General features: G+C 49.0%; 1 protein-coding gene across 1 annotated transcript in view; it reads left to right on the forward strand.

Annotated features, from left to right (window-relative positions):
* Positions 1-18,122, forward strand: part of TRAK1 (trafficking kinesin protein 1) — a 130,349-nt gene that overhangs the window by 28,161 nt on the left and 84,066 nt on the right. The window contains exon 2 of the mRNA XM_017540706.2: positions 3,715-3,909. Coding sequence (XP_017396195.1) covers positions 3,715-3,909 — 195 coding nt within the window. The remainder of the gene's footprint in view (positions 1-3,714; positions 3,910-18,122) is intronic.

Here is an 18,122-nt window from a genome sequence, read left to right on the forward strand (position 1 = left end):
CCCGGGCCGAGGGTCTCACGGGCCGACACCATCCCGGGCCGAGGGTCTCGGGGGCCGACGGCACCCCGGGCCCAGGGTCTCACGGGCCGACACCAACCCGGGCCGAGGGTCTCGGGGGCCGACACCATCCCGGGCCGGGGGTCTCGGGGGCCGACACCATCCCGGGCCGAGGGTCTCGGGGGCCGACGGCATCCCGGGCCGGGGGTCTCGGGGGCCGACGGCATCCCGGGCCGAGGGTCTCACGGGCCGACACCATCCCGGGCCGGGGGTCTCAGGGGCCGACGGCACCCCGGGCCGGGAGGGGACCTCGAGCAGCGCTGACCCACGTAGCTATTCTCTGAACAGGTGATGCGTATCCACAAACAGGTGTTCTGCGCTTTCTCATAGAACCAAGATAAACTAGGGGTGCAGCTGGCGCCCGCTTACCACTGATCACAGACGAACGAAAAAGTATTCTCCACGAGGGAGCCCCGGGGCAGGGCCCACGTCCAGTGCTGAAAGCATTGTTTTAACCGGGGTGTGATGTACATATACTGTTTTGCTGCTTTAGAACGCCCCAAGCATTTTCCACTTGTGTGTGTGTGGGGGGGTCAGCTAGGCTTTCCTTGCCGCTGTTCTTAGCAAACAGTATATTTTATTGTACACTCAGCATTTCTCAACACTTACTCTTTACTTGGTAGTGACAAGAGGAAATATTTGCTTATTACCGGCCCATCTTGAGCCTTTGGGTGGTGGTTTATTGCCAGTGGGAGATGGCGGGAAATATGAGAAGTCTTCTGTCTTGAGCTTGGGCTGTTGCTCTGCCTGGGGAAGGACGTAGCTTTGCGAAGTGAGGGAGCAGGTCTGGTCCAGTTTTTGGCTGGCTGAAATGCCGTGTGTGCTTGCGGTGACATCTCCCCCCACAGGCAGAGAAGTCCCAGCAGTGAGATGTAGCCCCCCAACCCCCCAGGACTGAACTGCTTCCTAAAGCTCCACGTAAAATCCTGCACGTCCTCACTGCCTCATTTCTAACCCTGTCCTTGCATTTCGGAAAGCCGTGCTGACACCCTGGGTGGATGTGCTCTGTGGCGAAGCTTTGCATAGTGAGTTGAGGGAGAACTGGATGGTGGGGAGCTGCTGGAGGGTGGGTGCTGACAGGTGTTTTCAGTGGGTGCCTGCCCGAAGGGTGGTGAGTCATAACTATGCTCTTTTTTCCCATGAATCCGTATTTTTTTCATCTGCTGAATGGCCTTGTCAGACACAAGGTCTTTGCTTTTCTTCCAGGCACATGTCCCGTGTTCCCCTGAGTGTGTGCAGCCCCCGCAGTCCTGCCTTGCTGCCTTCCCTGCCTTGGCCCGAGCAGGGAGAACGGGGAAGGGACTGCTCCTCCGCGCTGCCCTGGCTTTGGTTCTGCCGTGAATCCCTGCCCCAGGCCCTTGTTGCTCCGACAGCTGCCTCCCGCGTGGAGCACGCCAGGATCTACTCCCACTGACCGCACTAGTCATTTCCCGCGTGTGTGTAGACTTGTGCCAATGGGTGCTCATGTGTAACACTGGCCCTTTCTCCTTTAATGAGATCTTAACCATGTTTAGGAAAACCTCACACTTCTGGTTCATCCTCAGCATCTCCTCTTTGTTTTCCCATTCGGTTGCGTGGTTTTATTCATCACAAGTATTTTTTTTCTCCTCTGCCCTCTCTAACACCTTGGAGAGGGATGGAGACGGAAGCTTGAGTTTGGTCCTTCCCTTGATCCAGGTTCTTGTTTTTGTTTTCTGCTTCAAAGCAGGAACATGGTATGGTGACTTTGATGAGAACTGACCTCCGGCCTAGCAAGGTTGCTCGTGCTTGTAATCCCGGCACTCTGGGGGCGAAGGCGGGAGGGTTGTTTGAGCCCGCGTTCAAGACCCACCTGGCAACGCAGTGAGATCTTGTCTCTGCCAAAACTAAAATTAGACCTCACAGCATAGTGAGAGTTGTCTCTACAAAAAGTAAAATTAGCTGGGTGTGGTGGTGCACCTCAGTGGTCCTGGCTGCTCGGGAGGCCAAGGTGGGGGCACGCTTCAGGCCAGGAGGTCAGGGCTGCAGTGAGCCAAGAACGTGCCACTGTGTTCCAGTGTGGGCAGCAGAGTGAGACACTGTCTTAAAAAAACCGAATCGACCTCAGTAATATTCTTATCTTTTGATTAAGTTTTCTTTGTTGAAGACTCATTCCTAGAACAAAAGTTAGTTAAGTTAGTTAACTCCCCTCTCATCTCGCTGCGTGCACCATGGGCACTGGGTTTATTAATGGATTGACGAAGCCACCGCTGCTCCCCCGGGCCATCTCCGTCACAGTCTCAAATGCCTCCTGCAAAATGGGCTGACAGAGAGGATGACGTCGGAGTTACCTGACAGAGAGTTACCACTCACCCATTAGCACTTCCTTCAGTTTCCGCGTTCTCCTGTGATGGATAGCCCTGGGTTAGAGAAGTAGGGCCCACGTGCTGGCTCTCTTTCCATGCCGTCATGTTTGTGGTGTAGAAGCCTGCATTCGTGTGCTTTGTGTGAACTGGTTCATCACAGGCATTCTTATGCACCCCTGAGCACAGCCTGGCCAAGAGCTGCGGGGTACAGCTGGTGGATCAAGGGTGGCTGTGTATGGAAGTCTGCCCTCCCCCAGCAGGATAAATCAGATACTGAAATATCCTCAAGACACTTAATAAGTGTAGCAACGGCTAGGTGTGGTGGCGCACACCTGTAATCCCAGCACTCTGGGGAGCCGAAGTGGGTGGATCACGAGGTCAGGAGTTCAAGACCAGCCTGGCCTATATGGTGAAACCCCATCTCTATTAAAAATACAAAACTTAGCTGGGTGTGGTGGTGTGCGCCTGTAGTCCCAGCTGCTCGGGAGGCTGAGGCAGGAGAATTGCTCGAACCCAGGACACGGAGGTTGCAGTACGCTGAGATTGCACCACTGCACTCCTGCCTGGTGACAGAGCAAGATTCCGTCTCAAAAAAAATAAAAAAATAAAAAATAAGTGTAGTAACTGAAGTTCTGACAAAATGGCATGTCAGTATAGAAAGGGTAAGGCAGATTAATTCTGCTGGGTGTACTCAAAACACCAGCATGTCAGGTGGTATTCCTTAAAGAATGGGCACCTGTTGGTATAATTGCTGCATGCCCCCTAAGGATATAAGTGTTGGAAGGGCAGGACCACGACTCCTGTGTTCACCACTGTGTCTTCTCTGCCTCTGGTACTCAGGATACATATGGATGGGTAGGGGGAAGGAAGGAAGTGTGGATGAATGAACAGATGAATGAATAAATTAAATGAAGGCCAAATCCTAGATGAGGGGTTAGCTCGAATGGTAAAAGCGTGTCAGGAAGAAGTTAGGCATATTGGTAAAATCAGCACTGGTCTGGCTGAAGTGTAGAAAGCTTGAAGGAGCATGGCCGGAGAAGGGGTTGGAGGAAAGACTCAGATGATAAAAGGTCAGAAATTTTGGCTTTTCTTCCCAAATAGTGGACGCTAAACAGCCGGAGACATTTCGCGTAGGTCTTGGCGGTAAGCCTGCAGAATTCAAAGTTTCGAGAATGGCGTTTAAATTGGGAGAAGACTGCTGAGCTAGCCTTGCCTGCCTTCTCCGTGCTGCAGATGAGTCACCGAAGGTGCCGGCCGCAGGGGTCAGGTTTAGGTAGCCAGCAGCAGCAGGGCCGCGGCCCCCCGTGCTCACCTCTCGTGGTCTTGTCTTCAGATGTGTGCAACAGCACCGACCTTCCGGAAGTCGAGATCATCAGCCTCCTGGAGGAGCAGCTGCCCCATTACAAGTTAAGAGCCGACACCATCTATGGTTATGACCACGACGACTGGCTCCATACACCTGTCATTTCTCCCGACGCCAACGTTGACCTCACCACCGAGCAAATTGAAGAGACGCTAAAATACTTCCGTAAGTACCGTCCACGTGCGCCTCCACGGCAGCGTCAGGACCAGTCCTCCTTGGCCACGGCCCCACATAAGTTCTTGTTCTGGCTCCCCTGTGCTGTGGCTTGCCACCTCTGGAAAGGTGGTCAAAGAAATGCAGCTGTAGGGGTTACCCACATCGAAGCTCCCCGTTTTGAATGTTCTGCATAGACATTTTAGAGGAGTGGGGACCCAGTAAGATTTTCATCTGATCCAACTTTTTATTTACTTATTTTTTGAGATGGAATCTCACTCTCTCACCCAAGCCGGAGCGTGATGGTGTGATCTCAGCTCACTGCAACCTTTGCTTCCTGGGGTCAAGTGATTCTCCTGCCTCAGCCTCCCAAGTAGCTGGGGGTACAGGCACGCACCACCTTGCCTGGCTAATTTTTGCATTTGTAGTAAAGACGGGGTTTCACCATGTTGGCCAGGCGGGACTTAAACTCCTGACTTAAGTGATCCACCCATGCTGGCCTCCCAAACTGCTGAGATTACAGGCGGGAGGCAACTTTTTTTTTTTTTTTTTGACCGTACAAAAGAATTTAAAAATGTTTCTATTTCCATTTCTTACCAAAAGTACCACAAGTCCTTAGAAACTCACTGGGAAGGAGTTTGTCTAAATTTAAAACCAAAGATATTGGGAACATCCAGGCTGCTCATTTATGAGGCGTAGCAAGACGTGTGTACCGAGGCTGGTAACTCCTGTGTGAAGGCTCCTAAGTGGTTATTCGCCGAGCCTGAGGATCGCAGCCGCAGCAAACCCGTCGTGCTGACACCTGGTGGGGTGAGCAGTGTACCCGGCGAGCGTTTTCAGTGTGGTCATGATGGCCAGGGTGTGAAACTTGATATTGCAGACTTGGAAAAAAAGGATAATTTTAAAAATTAATACTTTGTGATATTTAGTTCTTAGAAGTAATTTCACTCTTTAAAAATTTTTGGCAGCCAATAATTTACCTATCTGTGTATCACTGTGTCGCTTAAAAAGAAGTATAGCAATCCTCCTACCTGGAGATAGCTTGGTTCAAAACCAGCTTACGTCACATCTCGAAAGATTTCTTGTAATTATGTTTTCTAATACAGGCTGATCTCTCCAATTTTATTGAATTAGTGAGATCATTTATAATAAACAAGTTGCTACTACAAGTTTCTCCTTCAGAGTACGTCTAGGGATGTTTTCAGGTTCTCTTTATTAGATATTAATAAGAAGAAAAATGTGCTTACATTGACTCATAAACCCTACAGAGTCTCTGTGAACATTGCAGATAATCAGCTTCGATAGGGATAAAAATAGAATAATCCACACGGGTAGATAAGAAGCGTGTTAGACTTGGACTCATATTAAAGTTGGTGGGTTTTGTATTGACTTTTTCAGATTGTTGAAGTCTGCAAAAGAACTCACAGGAGAACAGTAGAGTTTGTAACAGAACTATTTTTTGGGAGATCTCTCTGTGTTATTTACCTTCCCTTAGGAAACCTTCTTGTGAGTCTGCAGTACCTGTCATGGCCGTTTCTGCCACAGGAGGCTCCTGGTTCCCACGCATATGATTTTTTTTTGAGACAGGGTTTTGCTCTGTTGCCCAGGCTGGGGTGCAGTGGTGCACATACAGCCTTCTGCAGCTTTGGCTTCCTGGGCTCAGAGTAGCTAGGCCTTCGTGTATGCACCACCATGCCCAGCTAATTGTTAATTTTTTTTTTTTTTTTTTTTTTTTTTTGAGAAACGGGGTCTCCCTATGTTTTCCAGGCTGGTCTGAAACTCTAGGCCTCAAACAATCCTCCTGCGTCCGCCTCCCAAAGTGCTAGGATTACAAGCGTGAGCCACTGCTCTCAGCACCATTCACACTTCCATTAATCACCGGCGTTTCCATTGTAAGTGGACGACCATCCGCGGGCAACACCACACAACTTTCGGAGAACTTTTACACAAAGTGTCTCATTTCATTCCCGTAAAATACCTGCAGTTGGGTAGGGATGGTTTCATTACAGGTAAAATGGATGTGGGAAAGGCCCAGTGTTTACTCCGTGACGCTGAGCCACAGTTTCTAAAATCTGTTTAACAGCAGACCTGAACAGAGAGAGTGTCTTTTTTGTTTGTTTGCTTTGTTTTTAGTTTATACAGTTAAGAAAAAAGAAGAAATCCTTTTAGCTTTTATTAGCTTCTAACTGAAATGCAGCCTTCCTTTAATTATGAACGTAGACGCGCACAGGCGCCGCGGTGTTAGCAGGACCTGCGATGTTGTCACCAGGGGATACCAGAGATTTTCATGTCGTGCTTCAGCGGAAACAGATACTGATTGATCTTTCATTTCATGTTGCTGTTGGGTAGGGCCGTTTTTTTATAGGTGAAATGGAAGTGTGGAGGCTCCGTGCTGTGGCATGCGGCGTCATGGAATGTGTCTTGTTTTATTAGATCTTTTCTTTCTTTTATTCTTAATAAAGAAGCACTTACCAGATGTCACAGACTCTTTTGCTGTGGTTCACATCCCGGAGTTTTTCAAGTTTTAGATGCAATTGTTTTCCTTTGCAGTCCTTCGTATTTTATGTTACGTATTCAAAATGTTCATCTGAAGAAGGGTCTGTGAGCCTTGCCAAACTGGCAGAGGGGTCGCCAGAAGGCACAGGTTCAGAGTCCTGCTGTGTGCATGGTACCCTTTTTGGGTTTTGTGTGTTTGTTCACACATGTGTGACCCGGGAGACGCTGTGACTCGCCAGTGTGGTGAGTCAGTTTTGAGGCGTGTGAGAAGACAAGGCACCTCTGTCGGTGAGGGCAGAGGTTCTCGGTTGTGGGTGGCCGTGGGGATAAGGGGCGCCGGGTTCTGACGCGCTCCCCTCGGTGAGGAATCCTGGAGAAGAGGTCCAGCTACACACGGCCACGCACATCAGATCAGAGCAGACACGGCTGCTTCCGGCACGCCGTCCCGCGAGTAGAGACACGTGACTTTACCTTTTGAAGGTGGCCCTCCCTTGGCTTCCTAAGAAAAGGCAAGAAAGCTTTGGGCATCTACCTTTACCAGGTGGTAGAATGACCTTTTCAGAGAAGTTTTAGCACTTCTTCCAGTCAGGTGGATTTTTAACTCCTGAGTCTGAGAAACACAGAAAATTCAAATGACCCACAAAACAAATATACTCACAACCACGGGACATTTGGGAGAAAGCATAGTCAATATACAGTATTTGTAGTGTGCTGGGTAGTCCTCAGAGTGGCCTGAATTTAATGCTCTTGCTCTCCCCATTCTGCAGATGAGGACGGCGAGGCTCAGGGAAGTTAGGAAGTCACAGGCCTAACAAGGTGGGGGGCTCAGATTCAGAGCTAGTTTGTCTGAGTCCGTCTCTTGCCCAGTATCTCAGGGTAGCTACAGAGAGGACAAGAAGACTTCTTGTTTAAGAATAAAACTCATCTGGTGAAATACAAAAAAAACAAAACCCCATCAAAACCTTAGTTTTAGCATCTGTCAGTAGATTGTTTTTATAAAATATCTGTCTAACATTCAAAATTCATGTTTTTTTCATGGCTCAGGGCACTGTCCCAAGTGATGCTTAGCTTGAAACAGCTTAATTTGAAGATGAGGTTTCCTTCTTCCCTGTGATTTTCACCTCCATCCTGTGGCCAGTAGGTTACATTTCCCTGGTCCCTGGTGGAAATGACAGTGTGTGCGTTAGACTTCCGCAGTCACACACCAGGCAGCAGACACCAGCCGTGAAAGTCGCTGCACTGGCCATCAGGTGGCTGTGGAACTCTTTGGTTCCCTCTTCCAGGGGCTGCTGTCTGTAGCTTTTTGGTTAAGCAGCATTGATTGAGAAAAAGTAAAATCCGTATCTCGCCTGCGTATGATCTGCTGAGCACCCTCCCTCTGCGTTTACCTGCAGCAGTCTTTTTCCTAAGAAAAGAAGGTTCGAAACACATGAGAGTTTCTCAAAACACTGTAAAGCAAACGAGGGAACGGTGTTTTGAGAGACTCTCATTTGTTTAGAAACAAATGAATTAGCTAACAGTACTTACCGAGCGACTGGTATCCACCTCTAATCCTTTGAAGACTTGTTTGCATTCCAGCTCGGGCTCTCTGACTAAGGAGATAAAATCAGCTCCTGGACTGTTTATTTTTGCCGTGACCTAACCCAAGGACTTTGCACTGGGTCGGACCAGTGCAGGCGGCTCCCGAGGCGTTGGGCGCCATCCTGCCCCGAGTTGTTTACCTTGCCGATGTGGGAGGAGGGAGTGGGGTCTCGGAACCTGCCTGTTCAACCAGCTCGCCTTGCCATCTTAACTTCGAAAAATTGAGTTTAAAATTCAACAACAACAACAAAGACCTTTGATCTAGTCCAACCATCACTGTTCACACGGCGTCCCTGAGGCGCGGTGTCCCGACTTGCTACGCCTTGCATAGCTGGGGGATGTGGGGCCGGGAACTGTGTGTGGATCTCCTCACTCCTCACCCGAGCACTCTGGAGTGTGGCCATAGAGTGGAACCCACAGTGACATTATTATTCCCCCATTTCCACCTTTCCTCATTCACGTGTGTCCACACGATCGCAGCCGTAGCGAGCGTTTATACAGTTGGTTTTAGGGGTGTGCACAGTGAACCCCATGTGTTTTACTCATACAGGCCTCACCCCAGGAGATTGGAAATTTGCTCAAGATAAGGCATGATGGCCGGGCGCAGTGGCTCACGCCTGTAATCCCAGCACTTTGGGAGGCCGAAGCAGGCGGATCACCTGAGGTCGGGAGTTCGAGACCAGCCTGACCAACAGGGAGAAACCTTATCTCTACTAAAAATACAAAATTAGCCTGGCGTGGTGGCGGGTGCCTGTAATCCCAGCTGCTTGGGAGGCTGAGACAGGAGAATCCCTTGAACCTGGGAGGCCGAGGTTGCTGTGAACCGAGATGGCACGGTTGCACTCCAGCCTGGGCAGCAAGAGTGAAAATCTGTCTCCAAAAAAAAAAAAAAAAAAGAAAGAAAAAAAAAGAAATAAATAAGGCCTGAGGACCCAGAGTATCTGGCATGGGGTTTAACTGGAATCCCTCTGCCTGCCCCCGTCACTGTGCCTGGAGGCTCCTGTGTCCCCTCATCCTGCTTGGCCTTGAGCAGAGCCCACAGCACAGCTCCCTTCTGGGAGCAGTTAAGCAGCGTTGATTGAGAAAAAAATCCAGTGCCTCACTTGCTCCCAGAGTCCCTCCTGTCTCTGTCGATAGTCTTTCCAGCCTCCTTCACCAGTTCTTTTTCCTCTTCCTCTGAGCTTCCAAATCAGTGGCTCTCAACCCTGATGCACCTAGAGCTTTAAAATAGATGGTCCGGCCTAGCACAGTGGCTCAGTCCTGTAATCCCAGCACTTTGGGAGGCCGAGGCGGACGGACCACCTGAGAGCAGGGGTTCGAGACCAGCCTGACCAAATGGTGAAAACCCGTCTCTACTAAAAATACAAAAATTAGCCAGGCATGGTGGCATGCACCTGTAATCCTAGCTGCTCGGGAGGCTGAGGCAGGAGAATTACTTAAACTTGGGAGGCAGAGTTTACAATGAGCCGAGATTGTCACTGCACTCCAGCCTGGGCAACAGAGCAAGACTCTGTCTCAGAAAAAGAAAAAGCAAAAGCCAGCCATGGAACCAATCCCCTGCAGATACCAAAATCCATGGATGCTGAAGTTCCTGATATGAAACGGCATAGTATCTGCGTTTAACCTGTATACATCTTTCTGTATACTTTAAGTCTAGGTTAATTGTATTGTAAATGCTGTGTTTTTCGTTTTTTGGCTTTTGGGTTTTGTTTGTTTTGAGACAGTCATCCTCTGTCATCCGGGGTGGGTGCAGTGGCGCCGTCTTGGCTCTGTGCATTCTCAGCCTCCCAGGCTCAAGCCACCCTCCCACCTGAGCCGCCAGCATTTGGGACTACAGGCATTCGCCACTATGCCTGGCTAACTTTTGCATTTTTTTGTAGAGACGGGGTTTTCACCATGTTCCCCAGGCTGCTCCCAAACTCCTTGTTTCTAGCAGTCCTCCCGCCTCAGCCTCACAAAGTGCTGGGATTAAAGGAGTGAGCCGCCATGCCCAGCCTAAAATTTTGTATTGTTGTTTTATGTTGTTTTTCTTTCCTCTGAACATTTTTGGTCCATGGTGGATACAGAGGCCTGACTGTATGTCCTCCCAGGACCCGCCTCACACATAGTCATCGTGATTGGCCCTCAGGTGACTGCTGGCATGCCCGGCCTGCTGCTGTCCGTATCCTCTCCCCCGAGGCTGTAATACCAGCCACATGCTGGTGACTGCCAAATGTGTGCCCACCCCGACCTTCCCTTTCTTCCTCCCCCAGCCTCATGTACCCACAGACTGAGGTTATCAACTCATCCACTGCAGAAAGTGGGTTGCTCTCCCGTCCACACACGTTTGTCTTAATAAATGCAATACGGTTTACCTCATTTCCATCTCCTCCTGGCCACCCACCCGCCCTGTTAATTCTTCCTCAGATATGTCGCAGACCCCTTCTCCTGGGTAGGCTGGGACTACAGGTTCCCGCCGCTGTGCCCAGCTGCTTTTTTGTTCTTTGGTTCTCAGCAGAAGTGTGCTGACCGCGAGAGGCCTTCCTTGCCCACCCCATCTGTGGTGTCCCCCACTTCCGCTGCCTTTTTCCTGCCTTCAAGGCTCTGATCCCCCCATTTGCTTATGTAATGATAACCAATAAGATGATAAGGACTCGCGTCTGCTGCGAGCCCACTGCCTGCTGGGCTTGTGCTGAACGCTTTACCTTTGTGAGCGCTGCGGGACACAGACTGGATTTGTGGTGGGACACATCCTCTTTTCGTTTAAATGATTTTTCAAATATATTACAATTGTTTTATCTAAATTAATTGGCCTTTTCATCCTTAATTGTTTTTCAAGATATTGAAGTTAGTTTGCATAGTAATAACACTTTTTTATAGCAATGTAAATGGACTAAAAAGAAAAGAAAATTTTTTAAAACCACTTTTAATACCATCCATGAAATAATAAACAATTATGTACTTACATTGATAAGCAAAACAGGCATGAACAGATGGATTGGGAACACACACATGACCATTTTTCCTTTGGGAAAATGCTCAATTCACAAGAGCCCAGATGCCTGGGCACATGAGACAGTGATCAGCTGGCTGGCAGTATCAGCAGGCTGTGGGCCGGCCCGCCCGCCCGCCCGCCCAACTGCCCTCCCGCCCGCCCGCCCGCCTGCCTGCCCTCACTCCCTCCCTCTGTCCTTCCTTTCCTTTCCTGCCCGCCTCCTGCCCTCCCTCACTCCCTCCCTCCTTTCCTTTCCTCTTTCCTTCCCTTCCCTTTTTCCTTACCTTACATTGTTCCTTTTACCTTCCCTTACCTTAATCTTGCTCTGTCGCCCAGGCTGGAGTGCGGTGGTGGTAGGTGTGGTTCACTGCAGCCTCAACCTCTTGGCTTTGAGTGATCCTTTTGCCTCAGCTTCCCAAGTAGCTGGGACTACAGGTGCACACCGCCATGCCCAGCTAGTTTTTAAATTTTTTTGTAGAGACAGGGTGTGGTCATGTTGCCTCAGCTGTCTCATGCTCCTGGCCTCAAGTGATCCACCTGCCTTGGCCTACCAAAGTGCTGGGATTACAGGTGTGACCTACCATGCCTGGTCTTCTTTTTTTCTTTACAGACAGTCTCGCACTGTCACCCAGGCTGGAGTGCAGTGGTGTAGTCATAGCTTTCTGCAGCCTCCAACTCCTGGCCTCCAGCGATCCTCCTGCCTTTCCCTCCCAAAGCTATGGAATTGTAGGCAGGAGCCACATGCCTGGATGGCTTCTGGGGCCATGGCAAGTGCTGGCTTGTCAGAGGAATTGGGGCAGCAGCGATTAGCTGGGAAAACCTCTCTGCTTCTGCCCTTGTGTTTCATGCTGGTGGTGTTTGTAATGTCAGAACCGGCCCTTACCTATCTGCCTACCCTGTTATGGCCATTTCACCTCCTGTTCCCTGCTGCGCAGGGAGTGCCCTGAGGGCAGAGATCGTGTTAGTTTGTTCCCCCTTCTGTACAGAGGGTAACGCCCAGTACCTGGCCCGGATGGAGGAGGAGCGTGCTGCTGTGTCTCTGTATTTGGTACTCCTCGTTAGCCTCTAGCTAAGATGCCATCTTCTGAGCTCTCTTGATGGCGGGATACCACGGTGATGAATGAACATGAGAAGTCTTGGCACAGCGGCTCACGCCTGTGATCCCAGCACTTTGGGAGGCTGCGGTGGGAGGATTGCTTGAAGACAGGCATTTGAGACCAGCCTGGGCCACAAAATGTGGCCCCCTCTCTACAAAAAAAAAAAGAGAGAGAGAAAGAAAATAAAAACAAGAAAACATGAAAAGCGTCGTCCGGAGCATTCCCACTGGGAGGTGTCACCCTCTGTGCAGAAGGAGCAAAACTAACTCGATCTCTGCCCTCGGCCCTCCCTGCACAGCAGGGGACAGTCTGTGAAAGGAGCGTCCATGTGGGTAGGTAGGCAAGGGAGTTTCGCTTTCGGCCTGTGTTTGTGTGGAATGGGGCGTCCACAGACACGGCACCCCAGCCCTCCTCTGACGAGTCAGCCCTGGGTGTTTGTCCCTGTTTTCGGCCAAGCCGCTTTCTCTCCCTGGTGCGCTTAGAGGCGGAGGCTCGCCGGCCCTCTGCTGCTGCCTCTGCAGCGATGGCTTCGTCTCTCTCCTGCCCGGAGGGCTGCCAGAATCTCACAGAAACCGAACGTGTGCTTGTCATCCTCACCCCAGCTCTTCTGCCACCGGCCCGGCGTCCACAGGAGCCCAGCGCGGACGCGCCTCAGCCCTCACCGGTGACCCGGGCCATTCTCAGAGGCGCCTGCCCCTGCTGTCCCCAATCCGCAGATACTGCATTTGCACCTCAGTCCCGGTTCTGAAACCTGTTTTTTTGTCATGAAGTCACGGAACCTCTCTGCACTTTGGTTTCCTTTTTTGTGGGTTTGAGGAAGATTCTGTGGCTTCGTTGGTGATGACATGGCGGAGAGCCAGGGCCCATTTCTGATGTTCAGAGTGAAGGAGGAGGCGTGTGTAGGGAACTGTGGCGCCAACCCTGTTCTTCAGCTCTTCGTGCCTGTCCTTGCAATGAACACAAATGATCCTTAATATAAGTTAGGTTTTAAAAATAATATTTTTGTGGCTCACACTTATAATCCCAATGCTTTGGGAGGCCAGAGGCAGGAGGATTGCTTGAGACAAGGAGTTTGAGACCAACCTGGGCAACATAGGGAAACGCCCATTATTACAAAAACTATATTTTTTAAATTAGCCAGGTGGCGCATGCCTGTAGTCCTAGCTACTCGGGAGGCTGAGGTGGGCAGGTCCTGAGCCCAGGAGTTCAAGGCTGCAGTGAGCTGTGATCGTGCCTCTGCATTTCAGCCTGGGCAATTGAGTGAGACTCTGTTTCAGTAAAAGAGAAAAATAAATAAAATATTTCTTTTCTTTTTTTTTTTGAGATGGAGTCTGGCTCTGTCGCACAGGCTGGAGTACAGCTGCACGATCTTCTCTCACTGCAACCTCCACCTCCCGGATTCAAGCAATTTTCCTGCCTCAGTCTCCCGAGTAGCTGGCATTACAGGCACACGCCACCACACCAGGCTAATTTTTGTATTTCTAGTAAAGACGGGTTTCACCCTGTTGGCCAGGCTGGTCTCAAACTCCTGACCTCAGGTGATCCACCCGCTTCTGCCTCCCAAAGTGCTGGGATTACAGGCATGAGCCACTGCGCCCGGCCAAAATAATATTTCTTTCTATCACAAAAGTATGCTGATTTTAGGTGATTTTGAAAATAAAAACAAAAAGATGACTAACATAGCAATCGCTACTCACTTTTTGTGAGATTTTTCTAGATTTGTTTTATTCTGCAACATTTACATATTTAAGGACATAATGCTTTTAAAATAAATATTATGTGTTGACCAATTTCCCCTGGCATTAAATCTCTTAAAAAACACAATTTTCACTGTTACTTAATATTCTGTCAGTTATATTTGACCATTCATCTACGATTAGGAATCCACACTGACTCTACGTCTTCCCCAAATAACACGTGGGCGAATACCCTTTTACTTCCGGTATCAGGCCAGATAGTACTTACCAGCAATTTGCCTGAAAACACTGACTTTGGTCTTCAAGAAGCCTAATCGCATCCTAGAGATTTTTTATTAGGTGCCTGAGGAAGGATGTCTCACCTCTTTCTTAGCGAATGTGTGGAAAATAGCGACTAGGTAATGGCCAGGGAGGCGAAGTCTGAAGTTGGTGTGAATACGGCACATCGTTTTGGGAAAAAGGAGTCGCTTCCCTTAGAGTCAAAGTGTTATTAAGAGATCCGCTTTCGTGGGGGAGAGCGGTAATGTATGTTGTTTGTGGAGTTTCACTAGAATTGAGAGATACACCTGGACCCTGTGTGGGTTGGGTAATGTCGCTTTAGAGCGAAAGTTTTCTTTTTTTTTTTTTTTTTTTGGCGGGGGTGAAGCTTTTCTTCTTCCGAGTGGCTCTGAGGGAGAGCAGGTGGCTGCAGACTCTCAGTCCTGTGTTAGGGTGCGTTTCTTAATCATTCACCGATTAAATATGTGACCTTGGGCAAATCACATATCACTGCATTGAGACCCGGTGTCTTATCTGGAAATTAATCAGCATTAAATATTTTATGGTTCTCTGAGTGTTTCTTTGAGAGTTTTTCACTCTCTAGTTAAGGGTATCCCATGATGAAGGTTTTAAAATGGTTTTTTGTTTTATGGCCATCTCTTAGAGTTTTTCTATGTTGCAAAATAGGAATTAAGAGAATAGAGACTTTCAATTTTTGTTTTATAAAAATTGTAGTGTTGCTTTCTTTTTCAAATGCAAGTGCTATTAAATTGATTTCAGTTCATAATCTAGGGAATATCTTATAAGTATTCTCAGAACACTATAGAAATATGCACTTAACTCTCTAGTATGTTTTAAATTACTCAGGACTTTTCTTGTTAAGATTTAGATTGTACTAGTCTTAAATTCTAAAAGATTACAAATTGTTGAAAATAATTTTCATCTTCATAGAGCAAATGAATGGAGCAGAGTCCATGTCTGCTTGATGGATGGCATCCTCATCCCAGGGCCCCGTGTTGAACAGGTGCCTAATAAATGCTTCTTAAATAAGTGAAAATGCAGAGACATGTTTTTAAATTTAAAAAATAAGCTCTATCCTTTCTTACCTTTTCTCGTAAAAGCAAAACAAGATTTAAAACCCTCACATAGAATAACAGGATCATTCTCTCTGTTACCACCTTCCAAAGACTGCCTTCATTTTAATTAAAATCCAAGTGTGGATTTAATTAAAATGTGGTGGCTCAAACCTATAATCCCAGCACTCCAGGAGGCTAAGGCGGGCGGAGTTCGAGACCAGCCTGGGCAGCATGATGAGGTTCCATCTCTATTTAAAAAATAAAAAGTGCTGACACTACAGAATGCAGTGAGCCTCTACAAATTAAATGAATGAATAGCACGTAGTGCTGACCTTCTGAAGGGAAGAGCGGTCAATAATTTTATTATTTTGTGAGGTGGTGACCTAAAAGAAAGCAGCGTGTGTGTGTGTGTGTGTGGGGGGGGGAGAGAGAGAGAGAGAGAGAGAGGGAGAGAGAGAGAGAGGGAGAGAGAGAGAGAGAGAGAGAGGGGGGTACCTCTTGGAACATTGAGGAGTCTGTTATCACCTGGATGTGTGTGTGGTGAGGCAGGGTTGAATGAAGGAGGGAAGGATAAATTGTTGGGGTGTAGTGGAGGCTGTGCTGAATTGGAAAGGAAATCTAATTGCCAGGAACTTTTCGTTATCATTTGCTAACAAAGCCAATGGCAAGACGTATACATTATGATGTATTTATAAGTCATTACCAAGAGTTTCTCTTGTGTAAATGTCCAAGCACTCTGGGTATGTCTTTTCTGCCATCCCCAAGCTCTGGGGCCTCTTTCTTTACAGGCCAGAACGTAAGTGATCCCTGGAGTTGTGCCTTCTGTGTTTTTCTCTTACTCACTGCTCCGATAAGCAGACTCTTCCTTGGGCCCATTTTTCACCGCCGTCAACTGAGACAGACGTCTGTGAGATCGAAGGGAGAAGCAGAGACTCCCTGGGGCACAGTCATTTCCTCCAGGTTAGCCACGTGCAGGCACGGTGACTCCACCCAGGTGTGGGCCTGGCGCCAGGTGTTGAGTGGAATTGAGGGTGCCCTTCTTGGGGAGGTAATCAAAGGCAGCCCCATGCCAGGGTGCAGGATGGCACCAGGAGCCGTGCACAGCATCTGGTGAGCACCGCTTAGCAGACCTGCCCTCATGGTCCCTGGGCATACTGTGTTCCCTGCCGCCTGTCAGCTTTCAGTTCTTTCTCATCAAACCAGGTTCCAATGTTGAGTGTTTTTTTTTTTCTAAGAAGAAAAATGCCTGGCAAGCAATTCTGTACAGATTGACAGTTTTTCATGTTATTTCATATTTCATATTTGTGAGCGTATCTAAGACAAAGCTGGAACGGACTCAGGTGGGAAACTGACATGACAGCTCACTAACATTCCGCCCCTGTGATGGGCTCAGGCTACTGTGGTGCAGCTGACTTTTGGCATGAGTGGAATCCGGGGCCGTTCGAGCTTCTGGTTTGCTTGTGTTCTGAGGCCTGTGGCACCTGCTGCGTGACCTGCTGGACATGGGAGTGAGATTTCCCATTCAGCCTCCCAGGCTGGGAGGAGGCAGCTCAGAACTGTGCAGCTGTGTACTGCCGCCCCCACACACCCAGCTCTTCCTTCTCTCTGTCCTTAGGTAAGGCTGATGGTAATGGGAACTGCATGGAGGCCAGGATGCGCGTTGGCTCCTGAGTGTTCTGCTGAATGCCGTCTCCCTGCTTCTGGATGTGCTCTGTAAAAGCCAGGCTTTGTTCCCCTACCTTCCCCTGGAGGTGGGTGGGTGCCTGCTTCTGTGCCTGAAATGAGGAGAAGATGGTTTGGGAGGGGTAGCTGACAGCAAGCTGTTCATTAGCAGCCTGCCTTCTGCCGTGGGTGCTGTGACTGGCAGCAGCAACGTTTTAAAAACAAAGATCAGAAAGAGAACTCTGCAGAAAGAAGCACCCTGTTCAGTTCCTTTCTGAAGCAAGTGGAAGGAAGGCCTGCTTTCAAGGCTGTCTTTCGCACGAGCCCCATGGCCCCTCAAGGACAGAAGGTTCGGAAGCCCCTTCCAGGTCTTCTCTTCCACTGTGGCCTCCTTGGCTGCCCTGGCATACAGGTGCCCTGACCAACAGGGAGGAAAGCTCTGACTGGGAGCAGGTTCCAGAGGGGAATTGGGACCTCCGAGGGCTCTGCGTGCCAGCGGCAAGGAGGAGCACTGAGGACGAGTGGGAACTGGAGGTGGTTTTGTTCAGCCACATCAGGGCCCCGGCATGCCCATGCTGACCACCTGCGAGGCGCGGGGCAGGTGGGATGTGGCAGGCCTGTGAGGTCTGAGACTCGGGCAGACTCATCACGGCATCGTTTATATCGTTTATCACTCATTGTCAGTGTTCGTTCCTCTTTTTCATGTATTACGTAAATTGAAATATATACTCACACAGCTACCAAGTAACTTATTAAATTCTTTTAAACATTTAAATTTGGTTACAAATACATTGACTTAGCCCTGCCTTAACATCACAGACCAAATCTGTTAGATTCTCTTAAATACAAAAGAGAACATGCAGATCTTGTAGCAGTGACAGCAAAACTCCTGATAACGCGTAACATAAGCGTCAGTGCTGTGGGTTTGAGTCATTTCTTTGTGATTTCTGAACCTATTTTATATTTTTCCAGTGATCTAGTGACCTGAACAGATATTAAAGAAAGTGTGATCTCAGCAGCTATGTTAGATTCCTGGGGCTGCCATAACAAATTACCACACACTTGGTGGCGTAAGACCAAATTTATTCTCTCACAGTTCTGGAGGTCAGAAGTTCAAAGTCAAGGTGTTGGCACTGCTGGTTCCTTCTGGATGCTCCGAAGGAGAGCCGTTCCCTGCCCCTCTCGCGGTTTCTGGTGGCTGCCGGCCATCCTCGGCATTCCTTGGCTTGCGGCCTCATCCCTCCAGGCTCTGCTCTGTCTTCACGTTGCCCTCTCCTCTGCGGGCCTTTTCTGCTTTTCTCTTTTGAAGACACTTGTCATTGGATTTAGGGCCCACCTCAATCCAGGATGTTGCCATCTTGACTTTTTTTTTTTTTTTTTTTTT

This window comes from Cebus imitator, unplaced genomic scaffold (assembly GCF_001604975.1).
Source record: "Cebus imitator isolate Cc_AM_T3 unplaced genomic scaffold, Cebus_imitator-1.0 Scaffold129, whole genome shotgun sequence".
Lineage (NCBI taxonomy): Eukaryota > Metazoa > Chordata > Mammalia > Primates > Cebidae > Cebus > Cebus imitator.